We start from the raw sequence: 17,947 nt of genomic DNA, 5'->3' as shown, positions 1-17,947 counted from the left end.
AAGGACAAAATAGTCACCAATGTTTATTTAAGTTCTTATTAAAGAAAAAGACTACCAAACACTCAATATAAAATAAGTGCTTATTTAAAAAATTAAGCACTTGAAAAAGTTGGGTGCCAAATGCAAATAAGTGCTTATTTGAATAAGCATTTTTAAGCACTTATTTTTAACTTAAGCACTCCCAAACATGGCCTTAGTCTTTAAAAACCAACTCTAAAAAGCTTAATATTGTATTTGTTTGGAACCATGGACATTTATTTACTAAACGTTTTGTACTTGATTTGTTTGGAAAATCGGGAAAAGTAATGATGAACCCATTTGTTGACACTTAGGTGCTACATCAACAAAACAGTGAATAAATGCCTACCCATTGTAGGAAGCGCTAAAATGAAGTTTTCCCCAACAATAGGCATGCACATAAACTAAAGTCTACTTTTACAAGTCCCTATGTGTTCGGATTTACATAATGGGGGAAATGATGAAGTGGTGCGTATATAACAGTGTTTATTTAATAAACGCCCACGGTTCCAAACACCCTCAATTAAGGATCAACCTAGGCCTAACCCTAACACTAAAACATTGGATTCGGGCCTGGGCAGGTTGGTCAGGTTTGAATGTATTATTTGAAAATTCTCTAATTCATTCTTCTATTCTTATTTGCAGTCCAATTTAAGAGTAAAATGGCTTGAAAATGCCCACAAAATGTCATTAATACATGCATGTGTATAAAATGCATATATAGCACTTGTTTATCAGTTCATATTTGTGCATGGGTATGAGTTTAAGAAAGTCATGTACATATCGTAACCCAAGTTGCAATTCTACCTTAAAAAAAAAAAAAATTGAAAAAGGGAAATTTTCGAACAAAAAAAAGATATGCAACCCTGTTAAAAAAAATACGTACGAAAAAATGCAGAGCTGTATTTTAGTCGAAAAAGGCAAAGGGATTCCAGCATGGATTTAAGCGCCAATACATAAAAAAAGAGAAAAAACAATGCTTTAAACGAAAGGATCGGCTTGGCATCCTTTGCTTTGAAGTCATTTGCACGTATAGGAAAAATAATCAACCCACAGATGACTAGGCCAATCTTGCTTCTGATACTCCTCATCTCTTCAACAACATTAGGACTAGGTTTTGCTGAGTTTGAAAATGGCTATGAGATTTGTTCACTGATTTATTGTGTTACTGGATTGATCCTCTGGCACTTAATTCTTCTCTGGGATAAGCTTTTAAGATTCCCCTTTAATTTTTTTTTTTTTTTTTTTATATTTGAATTTAATATTGCTGCACCTCCACCTTGAGTATAATTGAGGGTTTGAGAAAAGAAAAGCTTTGGTTGAGTCTATGTTTCAGCATGTGAATCAAACAACCGAGAAAAAGAAAAGAGATGTAGTCTGATCACTATAGACGGCCATTCCCTTTATATACAGATGACAAGAGAAGGGTAAGAGGAAAATTGTGGGTGACTTTACTTTTCTTGTAGGGTTTTTGTTCTTTTTCGTGTGCGTGTGTGTGTGTGTCGGGGGGTAGAAAGATATCACCGTCAAAGCCTATTGCTTTCATGCTTTAATTCCAAGGTTAAATCCTTGAAAGCTCATACCCATGCCAATGCACCTCCATTTGGCAAACCCCCAATATTAATTTACTCCCATCCAGAGAAGAAGAAAAGAAAGAAAGAAGATAGTTTATTTTATTAAAATATAACTGTTGTCATCTGTGACTATGTTGTGGTATATATAGCATGAGCGACAACGTAACAGGCCACTTCAAGTAAATGGATAAAAGGCTCCTCCTCGTTTCCTTCGAACCCACGCAGAAACAGAAAGAAGAATGTTTAATTGATGGGCTGTAAAGAAGGGAAGCAGCTTTTCAGGGGAAGAGAGGCCAAGAATTGCGATTAAATAACAAGTGTTCATCTCTTGGAGCACTATACACAATTAATATTCATATTCCTGCTTAGGGTTATATATTTATTTAAAAAAGCTCAGGCACGACACAACTGTTTGGGAGTTTTGACAATTCCGAATCCGTACAGTTTTGCAGGGAGGGTGGGGGGCACATGACATGCCTGGCCCCTAGCTGCAACGTTTACTCCTACAGCTTCCTTCGATTCGATTCCTTTGGGCTTAATTAGTAGAAAACATCTATCATAACATTCTTGACTGTTATTCATTTATTTATTATAATTACCTACTAATATAATCTTACGTATTCAGATTATTCCAGTAAGTTTTTCATTAAATAATCTCAACTTTATCTGTATTCCATAACAATTAACGTGTAGAGGATGAACTACATCTACATATATATAATCTTCAAGCCTAATCTGCACCGCTACCGAACCCGGCCTTTCCTTCTCAAGCAGGGGTTGGTTACTTGGTTTCTTTCTGATTCTGATCAAGCAATTGTCATAAATTAATGGGGAATGAAGAAGGGGACCCTCCCTTATTTTTGATGATCCACATAGCCCACGTAGCTAGCTTAGGCGTATAAGCCCTCTCCCAAGCACCCAAGAGTACCCAATGTTGGAGACCCGCCGGATCGAGAGGCCATATATAACAATTAACAAACCAGGAAGAATGACCATCTGATCGCCTAAACCAGGAACAAACCAGGAAGAAAAAGAGCAAAATTAAATTCTTGCCTTAGTGGTTACGACGCCAATTGACTGGACGACGTGCTCTATCCAACTTATTAACTATTATTTATATATCGGTTCGTTGGACGTCTCTGGTTTGCCTACTACTACTACTACTACTGCTACCCTTATTTGTATAATCGATCGATCGACATCAGAACCTTGTTCTTCCCTTCTTCTGTCCGAGTTTATAAGTTTCTTAGGCTAGCTGGATTCACCCCCTTAAAACTTAGAGTTAATGGACACCTTTTGAAGAAAGAGTCTTTATAGTAATTTTGTCCTTCAAAACCTGGCCCTAGCTGCTTCCTACAAATTTCAAATTTGTATTGTATGTGGCAATTCGCCTTAAGCCTTTACTGCCGTATAGAAAGGTATCTTCTTTTTTCCATCTTTTTTTTTTTTTCTTCTTCTTTTTTCATAAAATGAAAGAACAGGTAGGAGTACTATATATTGAACATAACCGACTGACCACCGTCTCTCTATCATCCTCTCCCTCTATCTCTGTCTCTGCTGTACCTATTCCATCTCCCACAAGCTTCCAAATAAACAGAATTAATAGAAAGTGAGAATTGCACGGTTTCTTCTTGTTTGCATGTTGAGATCATAAATGTGAAGATGAGATGAAACAACAATCCCACGCATATTTTCTCCATGGCTACCTTCTCTGCCATTCTCCTTGTTCCTAGTTTAAGACGTGATGATGATCACCAAGGCAACAACAAGGGATTCCTTCTCCCCATTTGAAGAACCCTTCCTCAACGTAACCATCGATGGGATTGAATACAAAATACAAGGGAAGAATCAACGCCGGCGATTTTGGTTTCTTGGTTGTCCAATATGACAATGGTTCCTTCTGCTGAAAGCCTCCTTATTAATCATCCACACCACGACGCTTATGGTGATGATTGTTACTCGGACAACTGCGTAGGTCTTATGAGGAGCCGAATATCAGGGCATGATCCTTGTCGTAAAGCCTGCTTAGAATCCGAAACCGATCTGGTGGTGGTTGGTCACATGGCCGAAAACAACTCTAGAAACAGTAGCCTGAACGAAGCGGGCTCCAGCTCCAAGGACGTCCAACAAGAGAGAGATGAAGGTTGGCTTCAACTGGGAATCGGTGATTACGTGACTGGTCGAACCGACACCAAGCTTGTTCAGGTGGAACCAACAACGCCAAGAGTCGGATTGGTAGAGCTGGATCTGTTACCACCTAGCGGCGGCGGTAATTGTAGTAGTAGCAGCAGCAGCAGCAGTACACAACGGGTTAAGCCTGCAGTATTAGCAGATCCTCTCTTCCATGTGAGCGAGTTTAGAGTTCCTCCTCGTCCAAGTAGTGCTAGTGGTTTCATGGGTACACCCTTGTTCTTCCCACGCCAGAGGACCACCAGCTTGGGTTTTCCTCAACCGGAGGTCCCATGGGGATATAGGCTTAACCCATGGAATCCTACACCATCGTCTTCTTCTTGTTCTGCGATGATGTTACCTGGAACTTATCATGCCCGACAGTTCCAACAACAACCGGCCATGGACGCCGCTGGTCCAAGCTCCGACATTATTAGAGTCATCGAGCCTCCTCCGAGAACGCCTTCCGGTGTTTGGTTCGTTCTCCAAGCATCGCAAAATCAGTAAGTAGATGGAAGAATGACAATGAAGAAATGGAAGAAAGCTTAACTAGACTCTCCAGCTCCTCTTTATTTTTATTAGTATCACTTCAAATTTCTAATTAATATATTGCACTTGGTTAATCAATTAATGCAGAGCAAAAGAACCTTTCTTGCCCCAGATACCCAAGAGCTACCTAAGAATCAAGTAAGTTTGTCAACCTTTCTCTTCTTTCCTTTTTTATTTTCTGTGTACTATGTTAAATTCGTGAAAGTAAGCCAAAACCTTAAAAACAAAATTTCTTTTAATGAAAGCATATCTTTATCTTTTTCCCCTAAACTTTAATGTTTACAGAGATGCGAGAATGACAGTTCGGCTGTTGATCAAGTATCTGGTTAACAAGCTCAGACTAGAACACGAATCAGAGGTACCCAAAACTATCTGTACAGCTGTTTTAGTACTTCCTAAATGCTCATAGAAAATTAGAAAATTGTTGCTGTGTTAGCTTTATTTGTCGTTCTGCTTCTTACCGATTTTGCATACTTAAATCACACCTCACTGATGCAGAAGAATTGGCAAGTTAATAGCTAGCATTAGTTACCTCAAAGTAGCTAGGAGAGACCGAAAAAAAGACAAATTAAGCCAACTATCTCTTCAACCCGGTTAGATAAATGCATGCTTCTTGCATAAATCTAACATTCTGGATGATGGAAACATGAAAGAAACTGCAAAACTAAAAGGAGGCTTTCCAGATCCAGAGGCATTTATTCCTTATTATAACATTATTTTTAGGTGGCATTCGCATTTCTAGGTGAGCTTCAATCTGTTTTATAGGATTGTCAGATCATATAATCTCACGAGGTAAGATGGCATCGAGGGCAATTGATTGATCACCTAATTAAGAATCTGATTTTCTAACGTTGTCGTAAATTTCATCTACAGTTTATTATCAATGTCTCAAAGATAGGGTTTAGGTGGAAGGGTTAAGTTGAGATAGTGAGCTTTTACTGTTTCCATTAACCCATTATATACAGGAAAATAATTTGTTTCCTCCTCCTGACCTGCTACTATACATGTATTTTAATTGGAAGAAGAGTGAAAAGAAACCCTTAATACTACTACTGAACCGAGTAATTAGTAATTACAAAATTTTAGTTGCTTTGTTTTTCCTTATTAGAGAGAGTACCCTAAAGAATAGTCCAACATGATATACGGGAAAACAATACACGCACAAAAAATAAAATAAAGGTAAAGAAATACAGGAGGAAGTTAATTAAATGTTAGAAAAACCATTATGTAGCATTTGGTTTATAGCTATTAGAAATTGAAAAGGCAATAACTCATAAATAACAAACTAAATTTCACAACAACATCTTAACAGAAACCGACATACAAATATTGTTTGCTCATAGACTCATGGAAGCTAAAAAATCTGCATTATTTTTATGAGACTCCTACTAACAAAAATATAATTAATATATTTCTAAATATAGTGGGAAGAAAAGGAGCTTAATATATACGAGCATTTCATAAATGAGCTTAATTAAGGCTTCTTTTGCCAAGTAGTGACACAACTCTAGACCGTTTAGTTTTGTCTGGTTCATTTTAAGACCCTCTTCGAGATCAAGAAATCCTTCAAGACTAAAGAATTGCAAATCTTGTTGTTTTCTATATATACTGCAACCACATTATTGAAATTAATCCGTTGATCTAGCTAGCATTCTTCTTTCTTTGCCTTTTATTGGCTTCTGGTGTCACCAAACATTCAATGAGAAGAAAGAGCACTGCTAGTAAACCAGAAGTAGAAACGCGGATCCTGAGAAATGAAATAACAAAAGCTCCAAGAGATGGAAATACCCCCATTCAAGCATGTATAAAAATTTACATAATAGTGGGCTACCACCATTGTTTTTCTTACCCTGGTTATGATAAGATTTGGCGTTTTTTAGTCGCTTCGATGAGGAAAGAGTTTTGTTCCCCCCCCCCCCCCCCCAAAGGATTGATTAAAGAATGTCTGTCTTCATATTATGAAATTTGACTGCTCTTCCTGCTTTTGATTCCAATGGAAAAATAAGATAAACTTGAGAAGATAATGTATATGAATTCCATATAGAACTTTAGGGAACAGGGCGGGATTAAACATAAACATCTATTTGGATCCATAGTGCACACATGAGAAGATAATGTATATGAATTCTTTTATTTAAAGTACATTGATAGATTACTTTCAAGGGTGTCCAACAGTCCAAGTATATATGAATGTAGTATACCATTACCTGAAGAACCTTAGAGATTTAGGTCCAAGAGATGGGTTTCCACCTTTTTGATCTTCTTCTTCATATGAGAATATATTGATGTATATGAGGGGTATACAGGATTAATTCCGACTTTTTTTCTTGACTAAAATTCTTTTCTGAATTTCTTTTATTATCCATATTCTTTTATTATCCATATATTATTATTCACTAATGTTGGATTCGATTGTGCTTATTTAACTATCACAGGAACAGAAATAATGAATTATATATATATATATATATATATATAGTCGCCTTATTACTCTCATAGTTAGGTATCGATTTTTTGCCTCCCCCACATATACGAGGAAAAAAACAAAAGAAAAGACAGTATCCTCCCCACGAGAAAAAATTAACGTAACGGTTTAATTACCTTCATCAACTTACTTGGTGCTGTTTAGTATTATCATTTCATCCATTTGTATATATGGCGATTTTATAAGAACCATGCACCTTCCATTTTTAGTCTTTTACGAAATCATTCTTTACTAAACCTTGAACTTTATTTTCCTTTTTGTTTTTTTGTGGCCAACTTATGCAAGTATATTTACATCTTGAAGCAAATTCAAATCGATTTGAAAGAGTTTGAATGGTTCTTGCTTATTTCCATAAAAAACATCCGAGGTTAAAAACTCACGTTAACTTCCTTTTCCCTGACCGAAGATAGTTAGAATTCGATATTCCCTACTTAGAAAATAAGTTATATATAAGCATTAATTTTTGCTATGTTATAACCTTACTTGTTTTTTTAGTTCTATACATTCTCTCTCTACTTATGGCCTCCTCTCAGGCCAACTATATTTGTTTCCAATAATAATATAATAATCAAATAACAAACTCTGCACATTAACGTACGAACTGTTGTTGAGAATGATTCTGTTGAGTCATTGTAAGCAATTTTATGCTGACATTACATGATATGAATGGCTAACTTTTTTCAGCCATATATGCATGCTATGGGGGATAATAGGTTTTGGGGTTGTAAAACATAAATAAGTATCGGGAGACTACTAACTCTTTTATTTTAATAAATTGGTAGGAATGTAGGTAGATATTCCTGTTGTTTCTTGGAAATTAATTAAATCTGCGAAAAGGTATCTTATTTGTCCAAATTGAACTAAAATAGTTTCCTTCATTTCTTTCTACTTACTAAAATGAGTTGGTTCAAACACCTATTAAGTAATACCTACCCAAGATATATTTCAGCTAGCCATAAGCAACAATAATGAATAGGTAGTTTGAACGTTAGATATTCAGAAAGTATAAATTCTTCACCTAATTACCTACGCATGGTGGTGGCAGTTAGTGGAGAGTTCTAATTAATTAATATATATATATATATAATACAAGTAATTAGGATGTAATCTATGCACACTCAACATTCCATTTATATATAATGAATTTAAAGCATTTGATATATAGTTTGTTATTGAGGTCAACTCCTTGATTAGCATGATGAATTTGGAACTCTTTATATTTTTATATATATATGTACATATGTGGGAATCAAGTATATATGTATTGCCATATCACTGGGGAAACTAGAAACTCGTACCTTGCAAGCATGGCATGAAACTAAATGCCCAGTTATTTACATCTTTAAGTGGAGATCCATCTACATGCATTAAACGAAGCAAGTTTGCACTGATTATCGTCTTCCTCCCCACTTTCTCTCTCTCTCTATATATATATATCTTGCACAGTCATCTTCTTGGTGGGTGGTGGGTGATTAATAATTTAATTTCAAATCAACCCAATTTATTAAATTTTGAACTTGATAATATATGTAATTATTTAATGAATGATCGATCATTCATTGTTTTGAGTGTTCACACTTAAGAATAGTTTCTCAAAATAAAGTGATTTTTTTAGTGTACCTTGTAATGATTAGACGCATTGCATGAGAAGCATTCAATTCACAAATTTCCCGAGGATATATCAAAAGCAGTATAGGACAATCATCAATGCTTAAAAAAGCAAAGGAATGTCTTCAATGCAATGTTGTCTTCTTTATTATTTATTTTGTTTAAAAAAGAAAAAAGAATTAAAGTCCACATTCCACATAGATGCATGCATCATCCATACAATTAATACATCCATACATGGAGTGCATTGACTTTGAGGTCTGCACGAACATGTTCAACTCTGATTAATGTAGGTCTGTTGACATTAACCTCTCAAATCTTATCTCAAGGACAATATATATACTAGTATCACACGTGGGTGCTGTCTTCTTCTGATCTCTCTACATCTATCCGTTTACCTTACAGCCCGTCCTGGTCACACACAGGGAGCATCTTCTATACTTGCACTTATTATTTATGGAGAAATATTCTCAATACAAGATGGGATGTGGTTGTGAGATTGGTATAAGGCGCATTCTATGAGGAGCAGATCTCAATTCCTATATATCTACCTGCATGCTTTCATGCCTTCTAAACACCTTTCTATCGTCACGCTTTCACCCAATTCAACTAGTAATTTCCAAATTCCAACAACTAATGTAGACCCTACAGACCCTCTCTCCCCACCCCCTCAAAAGGATATTGTGCTTGGAAAAGACCCATTAAAACAACCTCAAGTGCTGCACTTTGTTGGAATATTAAACACTCATCATCTCATCCACAACTTACCAATAAAAAAAATACAAATATTTTACGTTGGACAAAAGAAATGCATGAAGAATAATCTTCAAGGAATCATTCCTAGATGGTGATTGGTGAGAGCAGAAGAGGGAGTGGAAGATAGATGGAACCACACATCAACAAACAAACATTTTATTTCTTATTCTTATGTTGGTTAATGGAATGCATGCACATTACTTTATTGATTTATCTCTCTTAATGTGAACAATCCCCCTCCCCCTCTTAACATAAAAACCAAGTGGTCTTGTAGGGTATTCAGACTTTGAAAGAAAAACCAGGGTAGTTCATGGAAGGAATATTGACCTTCTTAGCATCCAATAATAAAGAGAGAATATAGGTAAGACAAGAGAGGAGAGAGAGAATAGAACGTGAAGGAGACGTGCATGAGATTGACATGGTAAGGTATAAAAAAACCAAGTAAAAGAAAAATGGTGCCGATTCCACGCCGTGCTTTTTGGATCCGTCAATTATTATTATTATTATTATTATTATTATTATTATTATTATTATTATTATTATTATTATTATTATTATTATTGTTGTTGTTGTTGGTTTTATTGGGCTTTTTGTATTTTGTTGGTTAAATCTATAGACTATAGTACCTGTTAATCATAAAACTAAAGTCTGAGGGTTCATGATTTTGGCTTACGAGCAAAGTCTAAGTGGGGGACCCGAAAATGATCATTAAGCTCGGGCAGTTTGAGAATGTGGAACGGGCAACCTCGAACGGTTGGGTTCCCTTGCTGACCGCCTGACCGAAACATTAGCTCCTTAGAGGAATCTCTTGGAGTAAAGGAAAAAAGTTGGGGTCTTTGTCTTTGGGTACACAAACCAATTTGATGATGATGATAGTGGCCTGATGGATGGATCATGGATCATTGACCATGGATGGGTATTGGGTAAAGCAAACGATACAACTTGAAATTCAATACGTCATCTCGTGACTAAGCATGACTTCAGTATTAAGACAAAGCAATATGACCCATCTCATCATCCCCTACTCCCCCTCTACTATTAGCTAGCCAGTCGCACTCTCCTTCCTATCAATGTCCCATGATCCATCTTAATAATTACCTACCTCCATATGATCATAATCAGACGGTAACAATGACAAAGGTTGATGATCATGTTGCGATGAGGTGTGGGTATCATCTATTTTAATTTATTGTTTGATTCTGGATTCGAATTGAGCAAGTGCATAATAATAATATACATATACAGTCATTTCATCAATTCCTGTTTGATTGTAGATTTGAATATGTAATTCCTGTGGATGAATGATGAATGAAAACAGGTAGAGATAACATGTAGAGGGCGGCAGCTTCTACCTTTCATGACTTTGCAACATGTACGAGATAACATTTGGACTTCCACTTCCAGGGATCCACTTACTTTGCTTCCAGATTCCTCAACCATGGACCATCTCATGATTCTCAACTATGGTAGGAGTGCTTAAATAACTATATATATTAATCCCTCCTCCTCCCAAGTCCCAACATGATGTTTTGTATAATTTAAAAAACTGAAAGAATTAAAACCCGCCTTCAATTCTTTTTTTCTTTCTTTTTCTTTTTAGCTTTTTTTTTTCTTTTATTTTGTTTCTCTAATTCATTGAGGAAAAAAAAGGTTGGAAATACATCAACTTTTATAATCAGCAATTAATGTTCTACAACTAATAATAATATTTATGATTATGATGTACTTCCAAGCCATCACGGCTTCATGTGTTTTTTTTTACTAATTCCATTGCAGATTTGCAGTTACGTACTGTGCTTACAGCTCCAACTATATATTCTCTTGTTATTCTTCTTACACTCTTTCTCATTTTCTGAAAAGGTAGAGATTGTAAAGGCAATCAAACCTAAACTAATATTCTGATACGAGGGCTATGAGTCTTCAACGGTCCAACCCATTCAACCCGAACCGAGTTGATTTTTCTTTTTGTTTTTTTTTTTTTTTTTTAATCTCCTCTGGTTGGGTTTTAAAACATTGGTTAAGGTTTCGTGGCTTACCCATTTTGGCGAGAAAATGAGTCGACTTACTTGAAAACACCCTTTCTTGATTTTTGCATCAGGAAACAAAGAAACGATCACACCATGCACGCACAGATAGACTAACACAATCGTCATAGTTCAACAACAGTACACAATATCAGTGGTTCGTTCAGATCGGTCACTAAAAAGTATAAGAGGGATTAGTGGTTACCATTTTTTTTTTATCAAAATCATTATACCACCAGGTTTAAGGTAAAACGGACCTATATATTTCTTCTTCCCCAGGGGACGGGTCAAAGAGTCCAGCCAACCGGATCAATGATGATGATGGGTCACAATTCACAAAACGCAAACACTCACACTAACTACTAGTCTACTACCAACTTACCAAGCCAGAGGAAGACAGTTCCTCTGCTACTAGTATCAAGTAAACCCGGGCAAAGCTCGGCTACTTGAATCAAATAAAGCACAACTGGCGCCATTGTGATCTCTTCTAATGGAAACGGGCAGCATTCTGATATATAACACATGCATGCATGGTGTAAACTGATGGACGAATAAGCTCCAAGGAGGAATTGGTAGCCTCTGGTCTGATCAGAAGCGAGCTCTAGCCTTTGGCCTTGGCATTCTCGATCCAATAGGGATAGATTTAACTTATTGCCAGGTGCCAATGACGACCACTAACTAGCTATAGCTACAAATAAAAAAAAGAAAAAAAAAAAAAAAAACTGTGAGATTGTACCAACGCCAACACCCAATTGGGAGGTACCATGCATGTGCAATCAAGCCCACGCCTGAGTACTCTCCTCTCCATTACAATATCACAAAATCTACTTCCTGCTGTTTGCCATAAGCATCCAAGAAATGACAGCAGAATGTAGATCATATCATCATCTTTCCGCTTCAATCATCCATCATAAGAGAAATCCTATATACATGCAAGATCTGAATTTCTATAATTATAGCCTTCTTTTTTCATATATATATATAGAGAGAGAGAGAGAAACAATTATTATAACAATAACTTGCACTAAACCAAACTATAGTTTTTAATTAATTTGTTAGTCTTTATCATCATTTAATACGTACTAATCTCATATGTCAGGGTTCAAAGCTAGTAATGGAAAAGAAAGCTGCTGATCAGATGAGATTAGTAATGGAAATTAAAAGAAGAGAGAATCCGTACGTGAGTGGCTTAGATTGAAGGCTCGTTTTAATCTAAAGACGACCCAACCCGCTTCGGATCAAGAAACGGAGAGCTAGCTCTGTATGTCTGACCTTTCCCTTTGACAGTTTGGATTATGTACCAGGGTGCCGGAAATCCAAGAAACTTGCAGATTTCTACGGGGAGGTGCTGGTGAGTATTTGTAGCACCCGAGGTAGTAGGGGAAGGAATTAATCAATTAATGTAGCAGTTTGAGAGCTTGTCTTGCTACGCCTGCGTTGTTTTTCTTGAGATGGGTTGTGTTCGATCTTTGCTTCTTCCTTGGTTCGTGAGGGTCAAGTCTTTTTTGGGTCTTTTGTTTTCTGTGCTGGGCCTACTGCCCTAGGCCTTATTGAGGTGGTTTGGCTTTTTGAGGGTCTTGGTTTGGTTTGCGGCTTTGGGTGTTGATGTGATATGGGCCTGGGCCCGTTGCTGATAGAGTAGAGACATGTGGGCAAGAAATCCAGTGCGATACCAATAAGTAACTTGAACTTATATATTTCATCAAAACCTTTGGACTCTTAAGATTTGGGTTTCTAGGTTTTGGTCCTATCAGATAACCCCAATGGTTAAGATGGTCACTTGGCAGTTGGCACCCGTTCAAATAGGAGGCATCTATAGGATAAAACCCATGAAAATGCAGGCTTTTCGTGATATGGCGCTAATGGGCCCTGAGTTCAGATTGATGCCCCACAGAGCGCCCCTCACATACATATTTCACCGTGCAATGGAACATTTTCCGTATTGATTGTCATGGGAGATGTTTCCGAGATGTGCTGTGGGGTGCCATGCAAATTCATGGGCCTCACATGTACCCTGCTTTGCCCCATCACCAGTTTGGTTCCCTTGTAATGTGTAGTATTAATTATGTAATAAAAGAGAGAGAGAGAGAAAAGAAGAATGATACCCATCAAATTTCAAATGGTTATTGAAAGGAGATGGGAGATAAATCAGTGATCGTGATTCTCATTTCTAGTTTCTAAAGATAAAGCAATTAATGATACCAAACCAAATAAATCAAGAAATATAGAATAATGATGACGTAGTAAAGAGAAAAAAAATTAAGGAGGATAAGAAATTATTGTGATTCAAACGGTTGAACTTGAAATGATAAGCTATCATGATATGATAGATTAAAGTCAAAAAGAATTAGCTGGTATAAGGCAAAGGCATTTAATCTTGTTTTGCACAGTGATCATTTTGAATGACAAAAATAAACATTATTAATTCATGGAAGATATATAAGTATTACAATTTATCTACTGAACTTGAACCGAAATGAAATTACAGTTTGATTTGAAACGAATACTTAAATATATATTGCCATCAAATCTCCAACTAATTAATGAAAAGCCAAATAAGAACTTACTAGTCAAGTGTGGTATGATCGTCATCCTCGTTGCTTCTCTCTATTTACTACTTTTTCTGGGTTTTTTTTTTTTTGGGGGGGGGGGGGGGGGGGGGTAGCTGCTAAACTCTAAATTGAAGTTTTAATGGGTCTAAGTGCTGAAGCGGAAACCTTACAACATTGTCGTTCTTAACTCACATAGAATGAAAAAGGGTTTATGTGCCTTTTCACCGCTTTGGTGTAGAGACATTTTTATTTAACCAAAATTTTATAGATAGAAATTAGGCTCACAAGATATATTTAAGTTTGTTCATAATTTTAAGATATTCAATTTATGAAAACTTAGGATATATTTAAAATTTTTACCATTTAGTTATTTAAAACATTAAGGCCCCATTATCTGGGTAAATGTACTTATCCGGGTAAGTATTTTTTAAGAAAGATTTATTCGAGTAAACCTAATGACCATTTTAGTCATAAAAATTTATTTAAGTTTGTTGAAAAAATTTAAGGTATTCAATTTATGAAAACTTAAGATATATTTAAAATTTTTACCTAGGGGTGTTCACATTAAATGTCAAACTGACCAAACTGGCCCGACTCAGCCTGAGTTAGTCGATTGTTCAAAGTCATTAGTTGGTTTTGATTTGCATCAAAAAATAAATCGACAATTTGGTTCAGTTTCGGTTTTCATACAAGTCAAATCGAACTGAACCAATCCTATATTTTTAAATAATTATTAATTAGTCCCTACCCTATATGTTAAATGTTGATATATTTTATTTGTATTTTATTTTGAACTTTGAAAAAAAATGGTTATTTATGATAAAAACTAAAAACGTAAAACCAATACAAATATAATACAATGGTACAATATTTAATTCGGTTTTGTATAAATTTAAATATATATTGACAAAAAATCAGTTTTGCATAAAAAACTAATCGATTTAAATATATATTTTGGTTTTGCATAAAAAATAAAAAGAAATAAACTTAAATATAAATAGATATTTTAGTTTAAAAAATATATAAAACTGACTAAATCGATAAACTGACCCAAACTGACCCTTCATGTTTGGGTTGGTTTTGCTTCAGGGTCAATCGGTTTCGGTTTAGTCAATAAGTAAACCGATTAGGTTAGGTTGGTTGAAAAAAAATGACTCAAACCAACCCAACCTGACCCGTGAACACCCCTATTTTTACCATTTAGTTACTCGAGTAAGTATTTTCCAATAAAGATTTATCCAGATAAGTGTATTTGTCCATGTTCTTTTATTTCTTACTTTATCCACCTAATAGGTGAAACCTAGGAAAATAAATTTTCTTTAATCCCACATAAATCTGAAAAGAGAATATGGATTTCTTGCCCTCTCAAAATCAATAAAAAAAAAAAAACGCCCCCTAAGAGAGGTTTAAATATTTTATTAATAAACAAAGGGCCCAGTTTAAGTAATTGTTCCTAAAATCAATTTATGTAGTGACGTCTACTCCGCAAATTCACGTCAATGCTTAGGGTGTGTTTGATATGACAGAAGATAACAAGCAAAAAGTTGAGGAAAAAGCTTTTGACAACCCTTTTATTTTTGGGTAAAAATGTAAAACACAAAAACCTTCTTGAAGTTTTTAACAATCATAAAATCTTCCTCTATAATTTCATTTTAATAAATACCTCTCCTAAACTTTTGAGAAATTCAACAAAAACCTTCCTTCTATCACTGTCACAGAAAACGTTAGATTGATGCATCAATTTTTTTCAAATACCCATTTTATCATTTTGTAAAAAGGAAAATTCCCAATAGGTACCTTGTACTTTAGGCCGAGTGTCAATTTAGTATCCAAACTTTAAAATGCGACAATCTAGTACCTGAACTTTCATTTTGTGACAATCTAGTACCCGGCGTTAATCAACCGTTAAATGACATGCAAAAAGACAAAAATGCCCTTCAAGTGTAAACTCCCACCCTTGCTCCTCTGTGTAAATTCCCAACCTCCACGGCAACCGCTTCAAATGCCTGGACTGTGGACACGTTATTAAGAATGTCGAACAGCAATTTAAATACACTGAGGTGGGTGTTTCTTTCTTTCTTCGGATTATGCCCTTTCCCTTTGCATTTCTGCTTTTACAATTTTCGAATGTTGAGATGCATTTCCTTTTGGATGATTGGTTGCAGCCAATAATCTGCGCGAATGCGCTCTGTGCAAAAAGAACAAAGTGGGCATTGCTTTGCCAAGAGAGGAAATTTGCAGATTGGCAGAGGGTTCGGATGCAAGAGATACCAGCAGGCTCTCAAGCTTTCCAAATTTGCTTCAATGATACTGTCATTTGTCTTTCTTTCAAGGATTGGACGAGTATAATTGCATCTCATTTTCTGCTTCTACAGGATCATTTTCACGGGTACTGTTGTCGTAATACCTGGCATAATGGCATTAGCGTCACCGGGTAAGAGGGCTGAATGCCGCCGAGAAGCCTCCCAGCGTTAGAATTCTGCTGCTGGAAATGAAGGTGTTAGGGGTTTACGGGCATTGGGAGTGAGAGACCTTAACTATCGCCTTGCCTTCATTGCCAACTCAGTGCAGGTTGATCAGTTGAAGGTGTTCAGGTAGTTGTTTCGATGTCAGTCTGGCAAAATTTGTAAATTGCTTTTCAATGATCTCATTCTTATTGGTTTTGCTACGGGTGGCTGATGGGTCTCATCAAATTTCTTCCATTCAATGAGCTCACTCTGCCCTCCTTACTTCGGTTGTACCTGGATGGGTGTTTCATATCGGAGTCCTAGATAAAGTTCATTCGTTCTTCACTTCTTGCGCAAATACTTATCTCGTATATGTGATGCAGACTAAATATAGAACGCCATGACCACCGATCCTTCTTCTTTGTGTCTAGGCCTTGGCCCATTTATCTCATTGTTGGCATCATATATACGGCCATCTGAATGTTTTCTGTAGATCATTTTCCCACACGCCTGTTGTACTTGAGGTTGAGGACTACTGTCTGTCCAAAAAAAAATGGTTGACCCCAGATCCTCCATGATGCCACTATGCCTCAAGCTCTAGATTCCCTATTAAGGGGTTTCCATGTATACATGCCATGAAAGCATCCAACAACGTTCAGCCTTCAATGAAACATGTTGCCGAATGAACATTTTTTCCTAGTGGGCCTTATCATTTGCATTCTACATTTCTTTTTTTTTTTTTTTTTGGTAACAATTTGCATTCAGAGGATGAGTGTCTTTCTTTCAATCCTCTGACAGGAAGAAGAACTAGATAGCATTCTTCAGACGCGTTAAGCACCCCAATATTGTAAGGTTAAGGGCTTATTACTGGGCTGCTGATGAAAAGTTTCTTTGGTGGCGATGTTGGGGTGGAACCGGGCATGGCCGGAGCCATTGTTGCAAGCATTCTTCGATGCGGTGAAGAACGTCTGGCTGGTGATGGAGGGAGGCTTCACCTCCATCAAGAGATTTGGGTTCCCGGAACCTGATCTTCGTTTTCAAGGGTAATTTTGATATTTTTAAAAGTCTTAAATCGCACATGAGGTTACGTAATATACATAACTGATGGTCTATTAACGGTAGGTACTAGATTGTGGCAAAATGAAAGTTCGGGTACTAGATTATTGCATTTTGAAGTTTGGGTACTAAATTGGCACTCGACCTAAAGTATAGGGTACCTATCAGGAATTTTCCCCTTTTATAAATTATTTTACATACAAAATTACTGAAATAACTCTATTTTAACTCAACAAAATACATATTTTAGTAATTTTGTATGTACTGAAATGATCGTTAAAGTAGATTTTTGTTAAGTTAAAACGGAGTTATTTCAGTAATTTTGTATTTAAATAATTTATAAAAGGGTAGAATGGATATTTGAAAAAAAACTGATGCATCAATCTTACGTTTTCCATCTGGGACAGTGATGGAAGAGAGGTTTTTGTTGAGTTTCTCAAAAGTTCAGGAAAGATATTTGTTAAAATGAAACTACAGGAGAGGTTTTATGATTGTCAGAAACTTCAAGGGAGGTTTTTATATTTTACCCTTTATTTTTTTATCAAATCAAACCAAACGTAGTCTTGGGCGAACGGGTAATCTGACGTGGATAAGTGACTGAATTGGCGTCCCGTAATTGGGGGCAGGTGCTACCCACTGTTATCTCGGGGGCATATTTGTAATTCGAATACCATCATGTTTATTTTTCGTTTTCTTTGTCATTTTTTTC

General features: G+C 36.1%; 1 protein-coding gene across 1 annotated transcript; it reads left to right on the top strand.

The window, feature by feature from the left end:
• Positions 1–2,523: 2,523 nt before the first annotated feature.
• LOC104592779 (protein LAX PANICLE 2) lies at positions 2,524–10,896 on the top strand. Its single transcript, XM_010252261.3, has 4 exons — positions 2,524–4,264; positions 4,398–4,448; positions 4,596–4,668; positions 10,478–10,896. Exons 1-4 carry the CDS (start codon positions 3,477–3,479, stop codon positions 10,637–10,639), a joined length of 1,074 nt encoding a protein of 357 aa, XP_010250563.1. The 5' UTR covers positions 2,524–3,476; the 3' UTR covers positions 10,640–10,896.
• The last annotated feature ends 7,051 nt before the right edge of the window (positions 10,897–17,947 follow it).

This window comes from Nelumbo nucifera, chromosome 3, assembly GCF_055504915.1.
Source record: "Nelumbo nucifera cultivar China Antique chromosome 3, China Antique-T2T, whole genome shotgun sequence".
In the NCBI taxonomy this organism is placed as follows: domain Eukaryota; kingdom Viridiplantae; phylum Streptophyta; class Magnoliopsida; order Proteales; family Nelumbonaceae; genus Nelumbo; species Nelumbo nucifera.
This window is presented reverse-complemented; position numbering and strand designations above follow the sequence as displayed.

Excerpts from the sequence above, each read along its gene's own strand:
- LOC104592779 (XM_010252261.3), top strand. The coding sequence starts at position 3,477 with ATGACAATGGTTCCTTCTGCTGAAAGCCTCCTTATTAATCATCCACAC. Across the intron at positions 4,449-4,595 it reads AAGAGCTACCTAAGAATCAA|AGATGCGAGAATGACAGTTC; the intron begins GTAAGTTTGTCA and ends TAATGTTTACAG. Across the intron at positions 4,669-10,477 it reads GACTAGAACACGAATCAGAG|GTAGAGATAACATGTAGAGG; the intron begins GTACCCAAAACT and ends GAATGAAAACAG.